At 38.4% G+C, this 16295-nt stretch overlaps 1 protein-coding gene across 1 annotated transcript in view; it reads right to left on the bottom strand.

The window, feature by feature from the left end:
- nnt (nicotinamide nucleotide transhydrogenase) overlaps window positions 1–16295 on the bottom strand; it is a 61656-nt gene that overhangs the window by 26550 nt on the left and 18811 nt on the right. The window contains exons 13-19 of the mRNA XM_016510209.1: window positions 13364–13474; window positions 11808–11953; window positions 10865–11060; window positions 10204–10437; window positions 7585–7745; window positions 4809–4988; window positions 3574–3733 (exon numbers count right to left, since the gene is read on the bottom strand). Of these exons, the coding sequence (XP_016365695.1) occupies window positions 3574–3733; window positions 4809–4988; window positions 7585–7745; window positions 10204–10437; window positions 10865–11060; window positions 11808–11953; window positions 13364–13474 (1188 nt within the window). The remainder of the gene's footprint in view (window positions 1–3573; window positions 3734–4808; window positions 4989–7584; window positions 7746–10203; window positions 10438–10864; window positions 11061–11807; window positions 11954–13363; window positions 13475–16295) is intronic.

Raw genomic sequence — 16295 nt, forward strand, 5'->3', positions numbered from 1 at the left:
TAAAACTAGACTAAAATACTTCAGGTTTTCTTGGACTAAAACTAGACTAAAATGGTGAGACTTTTAGTCGACTAAAACTTGACTAAAACTAAATAGGATAAGGTTGACTAAAGATAAAAACTAACAAGGGCATTTTAGCCCGGGACTAAGACAAAGACTAAAATGAAAATAGCTGACAAAATTAACACTACTCTCCAGAAGTCTGAGATCCACTAGTGAGCGACGCCTCGTGGTACCATCACAAAGAGGCACAAAATCACTTTCCAAAACATTTTCGTTTACTGTTCCTGGCTGGTGGAATGATCTTTCAACCCCTAGCCAGAATGCTGATTCCCTGACATTTTTCAAGCGACAGCTGAAAACTCACCTCTTTCGTCACTATCTGACTTCATCATCCTTAAAAAAAAAAAAATTTTTTTTAAACTCTCTTTTCTTTCATCTTTCTCTGTCTAGCTTAGGGATGTAACGGTATGAAAATTTCTTATCACGGTTATAGTGACCAAAATTATCACGGTTATCGGTATTATCACGGTATTGTTAGAATGTGCTGGAGATGTTCAAAAAGTACCGACTCATAAATCACTTCACCAAGTTTTATATTTAAAAATCAACAAACAACAAATACAATGACTTTTTGTTTGCATAAGTTGATATATCTAATGTAAATGTTCAAATAAAGCTTTGAAAAAGTTTCATAAAAAGGTAAACCTCACATTTCAGCCTTTAAATAAAGAAAAGGGTTAAGTCTAAATGATAATAGATTAATAAATTATGATATGTATTTTATCTGCTCCATAAATAATTCTTGATAACTTATCTGAATTGTATAAATGTGTAGAATCCACATAAGCTTGTTTTTCATCAACACGTCAAAATTTACAGCAGGGCATGCAAATTTGGTCCGTTTTTGGCCAGACAGAAACTGCACACAGGCTGAATGTAAATATAGGTCTCTGTAAATCCACTCGCTGACACTAGGTTGCGCTTACGGAAAAGCTGAATTAGAGCTGTTACCCGTAAACTCCGTGGACAAAGCAGTATTGCGATTAAGAACACTTCCTTTAGGTATTACATGGAGCGAAGATGAAAACAAAATGCCATCGAATCGTTTCTGAAGACAGTCAGAACCTTCAGTATAGGTAAAGCCCTATCATGGCGGATGGGTCTATGTGCTTGGAGCGGTCGAATGGGGAATCTACCTATACAAATCTATGGGTTCAACAATGAGCATGATGTTATTGTTTACACGGTCATCAAGGATACGCAGAGAGAATGTGGGCAGCCACGCCATCGTTTTGGTCTCCGGTCTCCGTTTTGGTCCATTTACACTGAAAAGCAACCCCAGAGTTTTCTAACTAAAACGGGGTCTGCAGCGTTTTCGAAAGTCTCCATTTTCGAAGGTCGAAAACGCCGGATTAGTGTAAACAACAAGCGTAACCGTAGCAAAAGTTATGCGTTTTAAAACGAAAACGCACTAGTGTAAACGGGATGAAAACAAAATGCCTTCAAATCGTTTCTGAAGACAGTCAGAACCTTCAGCGGTACATTCATATAAATAATTCATTCATATATTCATTTGTATAATTCCCTTAGCACTCTTTTAAAACCTCTCAGCTTTTCCGCCCTGTTTTCACTCAAAACAAAACTACTGTGCGCACACTGCTTTATGCTGAACAGTATTTACTTTTCGTGAGTTGTTCAAATCGCGGTAATCTAATACGGTTTTAATGATAATTAAAATATGAAACGGTAATACTATCCGTGGGGAATTTTATCATGATTTATCATCAAACCAGTAATCGTTACATCCCTAATTATATTATATTATACATTAATGGCTAAAGGTTTGGAATAATAAAGATTACAGTTGTGCTGCCTATTATTTGTTGGAAAACCTGATGCATGCTCATAGTTAGATTTAAAAAATAATAATTTTATTTAGCAAGGATGCATTAAATTAATCAAATGATTTATCGTCAAACCGGTAATCGTTACATCCCTAGTCTAGCTTATACTTATTTGAACAATGCTTGAAACTTGGTATGACGAGCACTTCCGGTGTCTATTTGCCTCTTTAAGATGAATCGCTTGATGTATTCCCCAATTGTAAGTCGCTTTGGACAAAAGCGTCTACTAAATGAATAAATGTAAATGTAAAAAACAAAACAAAAACAAACAAAAAAAGGGGAAGAAAAAACAAAACAAAAAAACAAAAACAACTAAAATAAACAAGGGAATTTCTTTTCAAAACAAACAAAAACAAAACTGAAAACAAAAACACAAAATAATTAAAAACAAAGGGAAAATGGATGAAAACAAAAAGCAGATAAAAACAAAAAGAAAACTAAACAGAAAAAACAAAATGAATAACTAAAATAAAGCAAACAAAACAAAGAAAACTAAAAACAAAAAAGGGAAAAAAACAAAAAGCAAACAAAACAAAATAAATAGCTAAACAAATAAATCAAAAAAGGGAAAAAGAACAAAACAAAAAAGCAAACAAAAACAAACAAACAAAACTTTTTGTTGGGCCCTATAGCGAATTGCAGGACTAGTGATGGGGAATATAGGGTTTGAACCTAAAATTTCGATTACCATTTGGTGCAAAAATTTCTCACATCCCTCATACCAACAGACCAGTGCTCACGATAGTCAGGTCTTTGTTGTCAGTGAACATAGCCCTTTCTCAGACATCTTGGCAGTGGCTAAACAGGCAACGGGCAAGAGGGGAAAAATCTGGATGCCTCAGAGCCTGTTGGACGGCCATTTGTTTTAAATAAAAGGGTCCGTCTCTGTTGTGCTTGGCCCTGCAATCTTGTTTACTCTGGACCGCGCTGTTTATTATCGTTTCTCCTTTTCTTTCTTTTCACATTCCCACATCTTATCGCTCATCTTTTCCACTGTCCTGTCGCCTCCAAGGTCTTGATCTTCTCGACCTGCTGTCGCACTATAAAATACAACAATGAAACAGTGCATTGCGGAGAACAAAGCAGCGTGAAAGTCACTGCCATTGCTGAAGGCCATTACGGAGGCCCCTGCAAAGAACCAGCCACAGAAAAATATTTAAGTCTGACTAAATATTTATTTGCCAACTGAACTTGTATTGAAGGTAAACACAGTTAAAGTTCATCTGACACATATCCTGCTCAATCAGTCAGCTGTATCTGGGCAAAGAAACGTGGCGTGACCCTGCCAGAAGAGAAAACCTGACATCACCCTCCATAGCTCGGCTCACACGAACAATGCCACGGGAGGCCAACCCAAAAAAAAAGACGCAGAAGTCGAGCCCAAACAGACATAAAAAGTGCACACGAATGTGTCTACGGCTTCAAAAAAAAACGAGTTAGAATTCAAGACCACCTTAGAACAAGCCCCAGCAGGCCTCAGGGTGCATTCTGGGGGGTTTATCCCGCACAGGAGGGGTCAGAAAATTACCAGTGATGTAATGGGGTGAAGCGAGGTTGCTTTAACAGACATAACATAAAGGATCGTTTGAAGTCGCTGATGGTTCGCTCCAGATCTAGTTGAAACGAAAAGTTTCAGATGTGCAAGGCTACAAAGGGCCTCCGTTACCTGGAACGATGATGATATTCTGAGCCTCCTTGATCATCTCCACTGACTGATCCACGTTGACCTCAGTGTGGGTACCTGTGATCTCCATGGGCTTGCCTGTGCCGGTGGATGAGGTGCCGTAGCCACCCAGAATGACGTTTGCCAGTGAGCGGTTCATGGCCTAGCAAGGAAAAAAAATACCCAGAGTTTGGAAATCAGGATTGCAGATTATGAAGGCCACCTCTCAGTAGAATAAAAAAAAAGATTGTGTCAAGAAAATGTGTGTCCATACAACATTTAGACATTATTTACAGGATATTAAGCAAGCCAGCCAGATAGCCAAAATGACTCAAGTGGAATTTGCATGTGAAGGAAAAAATAAAAGTGGATACATGTAAAATAATACCATTTGTCTTAACTAAACTTAAAATTTAAAACTAAACCATGGTGTTGAATTCTCAAGTCCCACTGGGGTGCATGCCATGGGAGTCATTATAACAGGAACATCCAGTCTTTGAGATCAAGGTTTTAGGCCCCGTTTACACTAGTGCGTTTTCATTTTAAAACAGTGTTTTAAAATGAAAACGATCCTCATCTACACTGGTGTTTCCGCTGCGTTTCAGAAACGATCTCCATCTACACTACACAACCGAAAACGTATGTCACGTGACCATTCATGCAGGTACAACCATAGATATGTATAGGTAGATCCCTATTATTTAGATGGCGGATGCGTCTACGTGCTTGGAGCAGTCGAATGGGGAATTTACCTATATATATATATAAGAGAGAATGTGGGCAGCCACGCCATCGTTTTGGTCTCCGGTCTCCGTTTTGGTCCATTTACACTGAAAAGCAACCCCAGAGTTTTCTAACTAAAACGGGGTCTGCAGCGTTTTCGAAAGTCTCCATTTTCGAAGGTCGAAAACGCCGGATTAGTGTAAACAACAAGCGTAACCGTAGCAAAAGTTATGCGTTTTAAAACGAAAACGCACTAGTGTAAACGGGGCCTTAGACTTATATACATTTAAAATAGTATCAATTTAAATTGTGTGTGTGTGTGTGTGTTTCATTAAAAGAATACATACTATTTGAATTAATATTTAGAGTTTGTGGGCTGGAGAAAACCTTGCCACTGTTAGTTTTTAAGACTAATGACAACCACAATGTTTAGACCACCATTCACCATTCCAAATACAATATTAAGCACAAAACTACTTCATAAAAGAGGTGGAACTCTGAGACTGTGAACTTACCACACACATGATGTAGGAGAGGATGGCTCCAGAAGAGCCAATGAGGGCACCCACAATTGTCAGCAAGTTGTTATTGAGCAGGAAGCCTTCAGCGCACAGGGCCCAGCCGGAATAGCTGTTTAGCACTGTGATCACCACGGGCATGTCGGCCCCTCCAATGGCGGCTGTCAGGGTCACGCCCTACAAAGAAAACGAAAAGCGGGGTCAGAAAGAGGGTCAAAGAGAGAAAAAAAGGGTGGAGATCAAAGGTTACGGTAATGACAAGTGAGCAAAGCGCAACAGTAACTCGATTCCATCAAGAATGTTCACCAAAAGGAAAATCACAAGCCTGAGGTATGAGCATTGTACACACGGTTCATTTTTATAAAACGAGTCTGTTCATTTGCACACTGGGTGATGATGCAAATAGGAAATGTGATATAGTGCACGCCAGAGCAACATATTTCACACAGATTTGGTTGCAATGGGCTTCAATTAAGGCATGAGGTGTTTGTCAAAACACAGTATTCGTTTCACTCGTCCGTGATATCATCCCTGTATTATTAAACAATGTACTTTCCTCAGGGAACAGGCCTAAACAAAGCCAGCTACCATGCATCATGTAAAAAAATACCTACGAACAAGCAGAAAGACGGAGACTTGAAGAATAATCACTGTAAAAAGAGCCAGACACCATACTGCAGGTGATTGTTTATCTTTATGGAGGTAAAAGGAGCTGTATAAAAATGTCAGCTTCCTGATTATTGACAAATGATGAAAGCCCAATGACGCCAATGTTTACTAGGACTCCAAAAGCCTTCCCTTGAAATTTCATGATTGTGGTTTACTTCTATCTGTCATCATATGGTGGTGTGCTCTTATTGATTATATAAAATAAATAAATAAAACTAAAGCCAAAGGAATTTGGGTTTCATGAGCTGCAGCGTTTACCTATGTCATGCTGTTCTGAAAGGCTGAACAAAGTTGTATAGGCTATAGTTGCACACAACCTTTTCAATCTCTGACCTCAAGTCAAAATCTTAATCTCCACATCCTCATACCACCAGTAAGTGGAATACTAACCAAATGTGTAATTTTATAAACAACGGTCACTACTTAAAATAGAGGTAGGCCAATATATTGGCTGATGGATCATGTCATATTTGGACATTTTAACATGCTGATTCCTCTTAGCATCTCTTCCAAATCTACAGTCTTGTCAGGGCTCCAGACTGCGACCATTTTATCTGCCTGTGCGACTAAATTTTGTGAGCGGTCACACTGGCGCGACCACCGCGTTCTTCAACTCATAAGTGCTGCCATTTCTGTTGCATATGAGAAACATCAAACGGCAAACGAAACTGAAAGCATAACGAAACCGCGCTACTCGTTTGAACTGCGCAGCGCTTCGAGTGTAGAGCATGGTTTATACTTGCCGCGTCAGCACGAGCGCGAAGCTGCGCGCAGCAAAAATGACATGAATATTGAGGAAACGATGGATGGTTTTCAGGCTAAAGTAGGCCTAAAAATAAAAGACCGTTTCTTAAACCAGAGAAGTTGAACATGTTAGTATTCTTGTGGGGGAAAAAAACATGCAAGCACCGTCACCAACTGCAAGTTTAGTTTTACTTTTCTCTTTGTTTTCATTTTGAAAAGCCTGTCATCTTTGCCGTTTACCTCACGTTATGGAGGCTCTTTTTTATTTTTTTATTTGATTCCTCAGTGTTTGCTAAACGTTCTGTAATTTATTAGTTGGTATATAATACAGCATGTGGTGTTTGCCATGCCTCATCTTATTCGTTTTTGATAATAAACGTTTAGTAAGCTAGTTTGTCATTGTATCTTACTGTTTTATTGTTGATGTGCTTTTTAATTAAGAATAACAATGAATCCATCTTTTGTTTTAGTCTTAAAAAGTGAAATGTGTGTAGATGTATGTAAGCAAAACAGACAATTCGTTTTCTTGTAAAACGTGACAACAAGATCACAAATTAGAAAGTGAAAGCGTCTGAAGCCCGGATTATAACACCGCAAAAGAGGAACTCCCGTTCACAAAATTCAAATCACAAATAATAATACTGATGAAAAAGAACGGGTTGAATGTTAACCACTTTCGTTTCCATATAACTATAAACTATTATAAAAGTTCATCAGCATGCATTGATTAATCCCATGTTGTAGCGCAAACAAATTTAAAAATAAAATATTGCAACCAAATCATGTGCTTGTGCGACCAACTGAGAAAGTCAGTCGCAAAAGAGCGACCAGTGGGAAGAATGAGTCTGGAGCCCTGCTTGTCAATGGATAGTGCACATCTTATGCTGTTTAATGAATTGAGAGTAAATACGATGCAAGTCAGTGTTTTAAATTGTGCACATTTTAATGGCTAAACTGTATATTTACATAAATATATATACACACAAACAACAGAGACTGGAAAAATGCAAAAAGCATGTTTTCTTCCTCATTACAATTTATCTGCATAATTTCCCAGAAAAATGCATAATAAAAAGGACTTCACACCATACATATTTAAAAACTATTATTATTATTATTAATATTATTGATAATAAAAATAAATTAAATTCAACATTTTGGCCAATGGCCCAAACAATGCTAATTTCAAATGATTATTTTATATAAATAAATAAATAAATAACAACAGAAAAATAACAACAAAAAAAAAGGAAAAAAAAAAAACACATCTAAACCACCCAAAAACACTCAAGACATTAATAAAATATAATCTGGCCAAAAAAAATAAAAATTAAATTTTGGAAGACTGTGAATCCCTTACCATGACGGCAGAGAGTGCAGACACGGAGCCCAGGCAGGTCAGGCCAGTGGTATAGCTGGGATCCAGCATGTAGGGGATCATGCCGCCCACACTGGCTGCCATGAGGGTGGCGTTCAGCGCATGACGACCAGGAAGCGTAAGGGGAGCGGAGTTCAGGAGACCTGCACGAGGAGGAAGTCAAGTGAGAAGAGCAACACAAAAAGTGGGTTAGCACGTACGCCGGACACCATGTGCTCTTTGGGAACACGATGAGTGAAATAAAATTAGGGTGAGAACTTCTTGGATCTTGGAAACGAGAAGCTTGTTTGAGTTGTGCTTTAAACAAAAGTACACAACTGCATGTCATGTTGTTAAAGTGCACTTTAGGCAGCTGCTAGCGCTCTGTAAACTATAATAATATGTACAAGACATATCATCAGCGCAAGACAAGTATGTGTGCACAGGAAAAACTCAGTAGGAGCTGAATCAATAATTCTTCAGCATAAGCTGCGTAACAAGATAGCGATACAGTTGGATTGGGCGATTATGTACAGTACTCTACACTGGCCCCCCTTTTAGGTGAAAAGAAAAACTCACAAGGATAAAAATGAGACTTCTAATCTGCTTTATCAGTGTAGGCCTGCAGGCTTCAGAGCGGTGGTAGTGGTGGAGGAATGAGAAAGCTCCTGAAGATAATGCGTTCCAGCTTTGAGGGACAAGTGGAAAATGACTGGGGGGCGGAGGGACTAATTAGTGCCAAATTCTGAGAGGTTCCGCCTGGCCAAGCTTTAAACATGAGGCATGTGTGGCACCGGTGGGCCTGTGAGTTAACAAACAAAGCCGCACCAGACAAGCAGGACCTAGATCCACGACACTGAGATTTCTAACAGGGCTGCACGATAAACAAAAATGAAACTAAACGACAATAAGCCTAGTGCAAATATCAAACTCAAAAGCCTTGATTTAAATAATTAAATATATGCGTTGTATATTTGAGAGTGAAGCGTGGAAGCAATGTGTTCATTTACATGTGATCAGCTCATGATCCTGTGTTTTTTAGTATCTCAGAGCAGTTCAGTTTGCAGTAAATGCACTTGTCAAAAGAGAAGTTAAGGGCTCACTACGGTTTTCCTCCAAAATAAAAGCTCAATGGTTTAACTTTTGAAAGTGAACAAACAATTATACAGAAAAATTTAAACTATTATTATTACTATTAAAAATGCTTCACTTGGAAAGTTAGTATAACAGTAATGGTAACAGGAATATTTCATTTAATATTTGTATTTAATAACAATTATTATTATTGTTATTGTTATTATTAATTATAGTGATATAATAAATTAGGTTTTTCAGCCAAATTGTGCATCCCTATAAACAAATTAATAATATGCAATATTATTATAATTAATAATATGCCACAGCCATATCACCCTGCAGCCCAAGACTGGTTGCCCACTGAAGCTAAGCAGGGTTGAGCCTGGTCAGTACCTGGATGGGAGACCTCCTGGGAAAACTAGGTTGCTGTTGGAAGAGGTGTTAGTGAGGCCAGCAGGGGGTGCTCACCCTGTAGTCTGTGTGGGTCCTAACGCCCCAGTGTAGTGACGGGGACACTATACTGACAAAAAGCACCGTCTTTCGGATGAGACGTTAAATCGAGGTCCTGACTCTTTGTGGTCATTAAAATTCCCATGGCACTTCTCGTAAAGAGGCCTGGCCAAATTGCCCCTCTGGCCTTTGTCTATCATGGCCTCCTAATAATCCCCATCCACATCATTGGCTCTATGACTCTCTCCTCTCCACCTGTAGCTGGTGTGTGGTGAGCGCACTGGCGCCGTTGTCCTGTGGCTGCCGTCGCATCATCCAAGTGGATGCTGCACACTGGTGGTGGTTGAGGAGACCCCCCACATGATTGTAAAGCGCTTTGGGTGTACAACAATACACAATAAAGCGCTATATAAATGCAACATCATTCATTCATTTAAAACTGGAACTTTATCAGGAAAAACAACCAGATTTGTTTTCACTAAAAAAAATTGAGAGAACTGTTTAAAACGGACACAAAACAGAAACAGTGTTTCTGTTTGAAAAAATGAAAAGATCTGTCATCATTTACTCACTCATTTTGTTCCAAACCTGAATGGCTTGTGAACACAAAAGATGATGTTGAAAAAAATGTCTCTGGGCCTTATTGACTTTCATTGTATGGACAAAAACTGTTCTTCAAAATATCTTATGTATTCCACAAAAAAAGGTCAGTCATAATGGTTTGAAACATCAAGGTGACTGATTTTTGACAGAATTATCACTTTCAGGTGAACTATCAGTCACACTTTAGTTTAAGGTCCAATTTTCGCAATTAATGAACCATTAACTACGACTTTTGCTTCAAACTCCTAATTTGCTGCTGCTTAATAGTTAGTTAGGTAGTTGTTAAGTTTTCGTATTGGTATGATTAGGGATGTAGAATATAGACATGCAGAATATGTGCTTTATTGATGCTAATAAATGGCAGTATGTTAATAATAGGCATACTAATAAGTATACCAATAAGCAACTAGTTAATAGTGAGAATTGGTCCCTATACTAAAGTGTTACTGAACTATCCCTTTAATTGTTATTATATAACCAAACAAGCAGGACCTTGAAGTTTGCCATAAGCCACTAGAGATCCGCTGAAGGTGACTCCACCGATGTAGGTCCCCAGGTAGGCCACGATCTTAGTGAGGTTGGCCGCAGGATCGGTTGCGAAGTGTGGATACTCCACCATGTACTCTGCCACGCAGGTGAGCACGGCCGCCAAACCCACCAGACTGTGGAAAGCGGCGACAAGCTGCGGCAGGTCCGAGATCTGGATCTTCTTGGCGATGGCCAAACCTGCGAACAACAAAGGGGAACTCAGGCCTGCTGGTAAACGGGTCACAGCCGATAAAGCGGTGTGTGTTGATGTGAATCTGGAGCGCAGGTTGGGGGAAGGGTGTGTGGGGGGCATGTTTGGGGCAGGCTGAGACCTCAGGGTGGAAGCATCTGGAATCAAGCAAACGTCTGGTTTGAGCTGGGGCTGGTCGGGACGGTTTAAACTACATTCCAGCAGGTTTCCAGGAATAATTAGCAATTTAGATTAGAAATGACTGGCTACAAAGCGTGATACCGTGCTGTGTGACTCACACGACCTGATGACCATTACCTGGTTTTGCGGGGAAATCACAAGGTTATTTACCATTTACATTCACACACTTGGAGGTTCAAAGGCCGCTGACTAAAGAAGAAATGCATGCAGACACAAGCACACAAGTGTACTCACCAGCAGTGCCACCCACCGCCATGGCCGCACTCATCTGTGCCATGAGCTCAGGAGAAGGTTTCAGCGCTCCGAAAGTGGCGGCAATGCCACTGGCCACTCCGATCATACCCAGGGTGTTACCGAGACGGGCCGTGGACTGGGTTGACAGACCCGCAAGAGCCCCCACGCAGCATAACCCGGAGCCCAAGTACATCATCTGCACACAAAGAGAAGGTTTACAGGAAGTGAGGAAACAAATCCTTCAGAATCCATTTCTCTATAGAACAACTACAGTATATAACTAGATTTTCACCGTGGCCAGGAAGTTACTATGGTGTTCCGAGCTGAATTTTTCATGTTGCTACGCATCTTTGATATTCTGGTCACAAGATTTTGTCCCTCCTTCAACCAGTGTTTTTTTAGTATTATATATATATATATATATATATTAGGGTTGTGGCGGTGAGGAAATTTTCCCACCGGTTAATCGACGTGTGACAACACCGTGACAACCGTCTATCGCGGCAAGCGATATATATATATATATTTCCAGTTTTCATCTTAATTTATTAATTTTAATTATTTTTTATTAATTATTTTAAAATGAAATGAATTAATTTTAATTATATTAAAATACTAATGCATAATAAAGTTTTAATACTTCAATGTAAATAAAAAATGAAAAAATGTTGACAACTAAATGAAATAAACAAGCTTAAGTTTTTCCATCTTATATTCAATTTTTCATATATTTCATATATTAATATTTCAATTAACAAAAATAATTTGTAATAATTTTAAAATGGTCTTCACTGTAACTATATGCAACTTCTGTCTGTTATCATCTGCCATTTTGAAAAGTGTAAGTTCGAACCATAGCACTTTAAGAAGTTGCAAAATTCATGTCCATAATACAAATGGTGCAGAAGAATTGCAATAAACTAATAAAGTAATGCAGTCTTACCTGTTCAATGTTGTAGCCGCTTTGAAGAGCGACCCCATAACCCCCAACAAACAAACCAGCAGGAAGAAGATACAAGTAGTTGTACTCTGGAGGATCAGTAGGCCGCTTGAACATGTCCAACATCCTCCGAGTAACCAAGAAACCACCTGATCAAAAACAAATATATTAGATAGAATATCAGTAAAAACACAGTATAAACACAGGACAATATTGCCAACGTTACATTTGTGTACTAAGCTTAATTTTTCCAGCATTCATTTTAAATTAATATCAATAAATTGAATTATTAACTTGATATAAACTATATTTTTTAAACATCAAGTCACTTAAATGTGTAAAATGTCCTAATTGAGTTGCAGAAGGATGCCATGAAGAATGGCGGGAGTCACTCATCTGCTGCTCATTAGCGAAGTATTTTTTAACCGCCATGTGATTGCATTTACATTCATTTTCCTGGCTTACACCGTCCTAGCTAAGCAACTTACTAGGACGATTACCAAACCAAAGCTTTTCATTCGAAACTCAGACGGATATCCAGTTTCACTCAAACCTTAGTGACCCGTTCCTCTGAGGATCCCGGTGAAATATTTAAACTCAGAAGTAAATGCACTTAGACGTTTGAACACAATGTATACAGCATTAGAAAGAACGTTCCGTTTTCCCACAATTAAATGTGAAGGATATCCAGACATTACAGTCAGGGCCAAAGAATAAAATGTGTTTTCATTCCTGTCATTAATGGAGCAGGTTCACCATAAATTCCTTGTCTTTTATTGAAATTAAATTGGAAAGGGCAATTGTTATTTTTTCCCTGCATGCACTTGTAACAATAAAAACGGTCGAAAAGAGGATAGGAAAAAGCGACCAGAATGTCCATATTTCTAACTCTAAGGTTTATGGGTAATGGGACTGCGGGACGAAACGCTGTGTATGAGCAATGGAAATAACAAAAACCATATTTCAACTGAAATTAAACACCTGCCTTCTGAGAAGATAAATATATAAATTCAGACACTTTGTGTGTGCTGGAACACATATCAAAAAGCTGTTATTGTAGCATGATGAAAAATGTAAAAGCCTAGTAGCATGCCATTAAATCACTAACACACCCTCTGACCTGGACTGGCGCCTTGGCCAACCATACTAAGACGTAGAATGAAGGGGTCATTGGATTCAGGATGGCATTTTGGCCAACTGCCCACTCCAAGCCACTTTTTCCCCTTTTCCTCCTTAATGGCCCTGTTGGTTGGTTTTGAGCAGAGCCTGATTTATGACATGACCGAGGCTCTTTGAAGCAAAAATGCTGCGCTGACATTTCCTGCTTCAGGTGTGAGGTTTGACGGACTAAACTATTCCACCTGGAAGGAACGGAATACGCCACTCTTCTCACGAACACAAGATGCAGGGCAGCCAGAAGGCAGCGAGCGGCCCGAGTACAGAGCCCTCAACTGCTTGCATCTGTAATCTTACTCGACTTTTAGCCTCCGATATTTTAGCAATGTTTTATCTTGCCTTTCGCTGTTGGCAGGTACAGATCGTGTGTTCAGTGCACTCACCGGCGATGTTGACAGAGGAGATGAAAGCAGCCAGTACGGCCAGGGTCTCGGCCGTGCAGCTAGGAAGTAATCCACCACCCATGAGGGAGAGCCCACCAACAGCAGTCAAACCTGAAAACACACGGCATCCATGTTATTTTCACAAACAAACAAAAAAGAAATTGTACTTCAATTGTAATACATTTCGTAATATTTTAATTTTAAAAAATGCTTTCAATTCAAATAATGTAGTTCTTGAAATAAAATCATCTTAATTTAAAATAAATACATAAAATGGATTTAAATAGTAATTCATTTTAATCATATTTTAATTTTAAAAAACTGTTTTGCCTTAAATTGAGATTTTAAATTTAAATTTTGAGAAGTTATTTTTTAAAAATAAAATAGGGTGCTGATAACAACTACTAAACTATAATGAGAGATTTGCAATATATGTTGACTGCAATAAATAGCATTCCATGAGATACGTAACTAATTTTGAATGAATCTGAAAGAATGTGTAACTTTTAAAAAATACAATTCATATAATTTTAAATCATTTTTAAAATAAAGTTTGATTGCAAAAATTCACATTTTATCAGAATACACCACCAATTTTGAATGGCATGAATGAATAAATAAATAAATAAATATGCAGTTTAATTAATATAATTCAATTATTTATTTTTACATAAAATTGTAAGAAATATTGAAATAGTAGTTAATTTTAATTATAGTTCATTCAAAAAAAAAAACTATTTCGTCTTATATTTAGATTTTATAAAGGTTTTTTTATATATATAAAATTGAAAAAAATATTTGGTGCCGATAACAGCTACTACACTATAATGAGAGATTAGCAATACATGTTGACTGCAAAAAAAAATAGCATTTCATGAGAATGCATCACTAATTTTGAATAGCTGAAAAAATACAATAAAAAAATAATAATAATTCAAATAATTGAAATTAATTTTTTAAAATAAAGTTTAATTACAAAATTCACATTTTATCAGAATACACCACTAATTTGGAATGGAATAAATCATTTTTTTAAAAATAAAAATTTAGTTTAATTAAAATTAAAAAAATTTAACAATGCAGATGCTGATAACAGCTACTACACTTTATTTACTAGATACTACATAAACTACACAAACACACAAATAGAAATTAGCATTTCATCAGAATTTGAGTCAGATGTAATCACTACATCCATGCCAACTAATAAAGCATATATGGATAAATATTTTTGACAATTTGCCAAGTGTGACTATATCAAGCGAGAAAAACAAGGCTTATGACCACCGTTCCAGTCATTTCCCCCCTCTAATAAAGCACAATTCCACTAGAAATCTTACATAATATGCTTGATGCCGGCACAGCACTCTCAGCGCTCAAAACAAGTCGTTTGTAACTCATTTTGATCGGGAATTAACGAGGACAACACTGGCATCCCCAAGGGAAATCTGATAACCATCACCTCTTTAATCGTTTTCAAATGCTTCCGCGGCATCGACTCGACTGACCAAACCTGAGGTGGCCCTGATAGTTAGCGGTATCTTAAGTCAATGGAGTGTGTAACTGTTGGCAAGCATTTCCTCTCACTTTGTAATTCTGAAGTAACAATTGATCACAGACCAGCTCGCAGGCCAAGAGCATGCTACCACAACACTGCAGGAAACGCAACAGACGACTTGTAAACCTACGCAGGCACGAACCACCACACACGCACCCAGACATGCAAAGGTCTGGATATCTGTAAAATAAAACCCTTGGATGAAAATGAAAGATGCCGGAGTCTGCTCGAAATCCACACACAGATTGCTGTTGTTCTAATGGCTGGATAATATTTCGGACTTTCTGTGATCATGGAGACTAAAGCGACGAGATGTTTGGAAAGCAGGGCTGGTTTAAGCAATGACACATCCATTAGGTCACCATCACGTCGCCCAAATGGACCCAAAACCAAAATCTAATAGCCCAAGTTCATCAGTAAACATTCCTTGGATCAGGTGATGTTCAAACATTCATATCAAGCGATGTGGAGTCATTCTGATTCACCAGTTTCAGGTAGATTAAAGAGCAAGAGAGGAACTCTACTCCACCAGGAGCAAAAAGAGTAACTTTATGCTTCTGGAAAAGTTCTCCCACACTTTCAATGAGAATGAGAAATTCCACATTAGTGGCTTAACGTCTCGGTCACTTTTGTGAGAGCTTCATTACTTCTGGCACTGAAAGAAGCAAATTCCAACTCGCTCACATTTCCAGGCCTGTGAAAGACACAGTTCAATAAGTGTCAAATATGTAACACCTCATACTCAAATACGACAAAGAAAAGCAAGAGACTGTCTCTACAAGATTAATAAAGTAATTCACAGGAAGTGTGCAGTAGGTCGAGGCAAACTAATTGCTTCAGTTGATTCCCCACACTCTTGATGTGAAGTTTATAGCTCTCTTGACATAAAGGACTCTTTAATGCAGACCACCAAGGACTTGGTGGTGTTAAAAACAATGAAACCTTTCCTGGTTTCTCAGCCTGCTGAGAGAAATGAATAAAAGCTTAACGAAGCACAGAAGCATCCTTGATCTGCCTGGCTGATGACAGCGTGGCCTTCTGAAGACCGCTGAACCCTGGGACCTTAAGTCTAGACTAATGAAGAGCTGAATTAGCCACTTAACGGGTGGGCTACGTCGGCCCATCACAGACGCTAACTCAAGGGCGGGAAGAAAAAATTAGGTGACAGTTTCTGCCTATTAAAGCAAGTGGGTAATTCACACCCACTTGAGAGCCCTCCGTAGCTAAAGGGGAAACTAGGATGAAGAAAAGGCGCTTTGATGACCTGTGCTTGAGAAAAAATTAGATCCTGTGACATTTTAAAATTTAATATCAGAAATTTCAATAGTTTATCTATCTATCTATCTATCTATCTATGCTCATAAGTTTACATGC

This window comes from Sinocyclocheilus rhinocerous, unplaced genomic scaffold, assembly GCF_001515625.1.
Source record: "Sinocyclocheilus rhinocerous isolate Xijiao unplaced genomic scaffold, SAMN03320098_v1.1 scaffold1405, whole genome shotgun sequence".
Taxonomy (NCBI): domain Eukaryota; kingdom Metazoa; phylum Chordata; class Actinopteri; order Cypriniformes; family Cyprinidae; genus Sinocyclocheilus; species Sinocyclocheilus rhinocerous.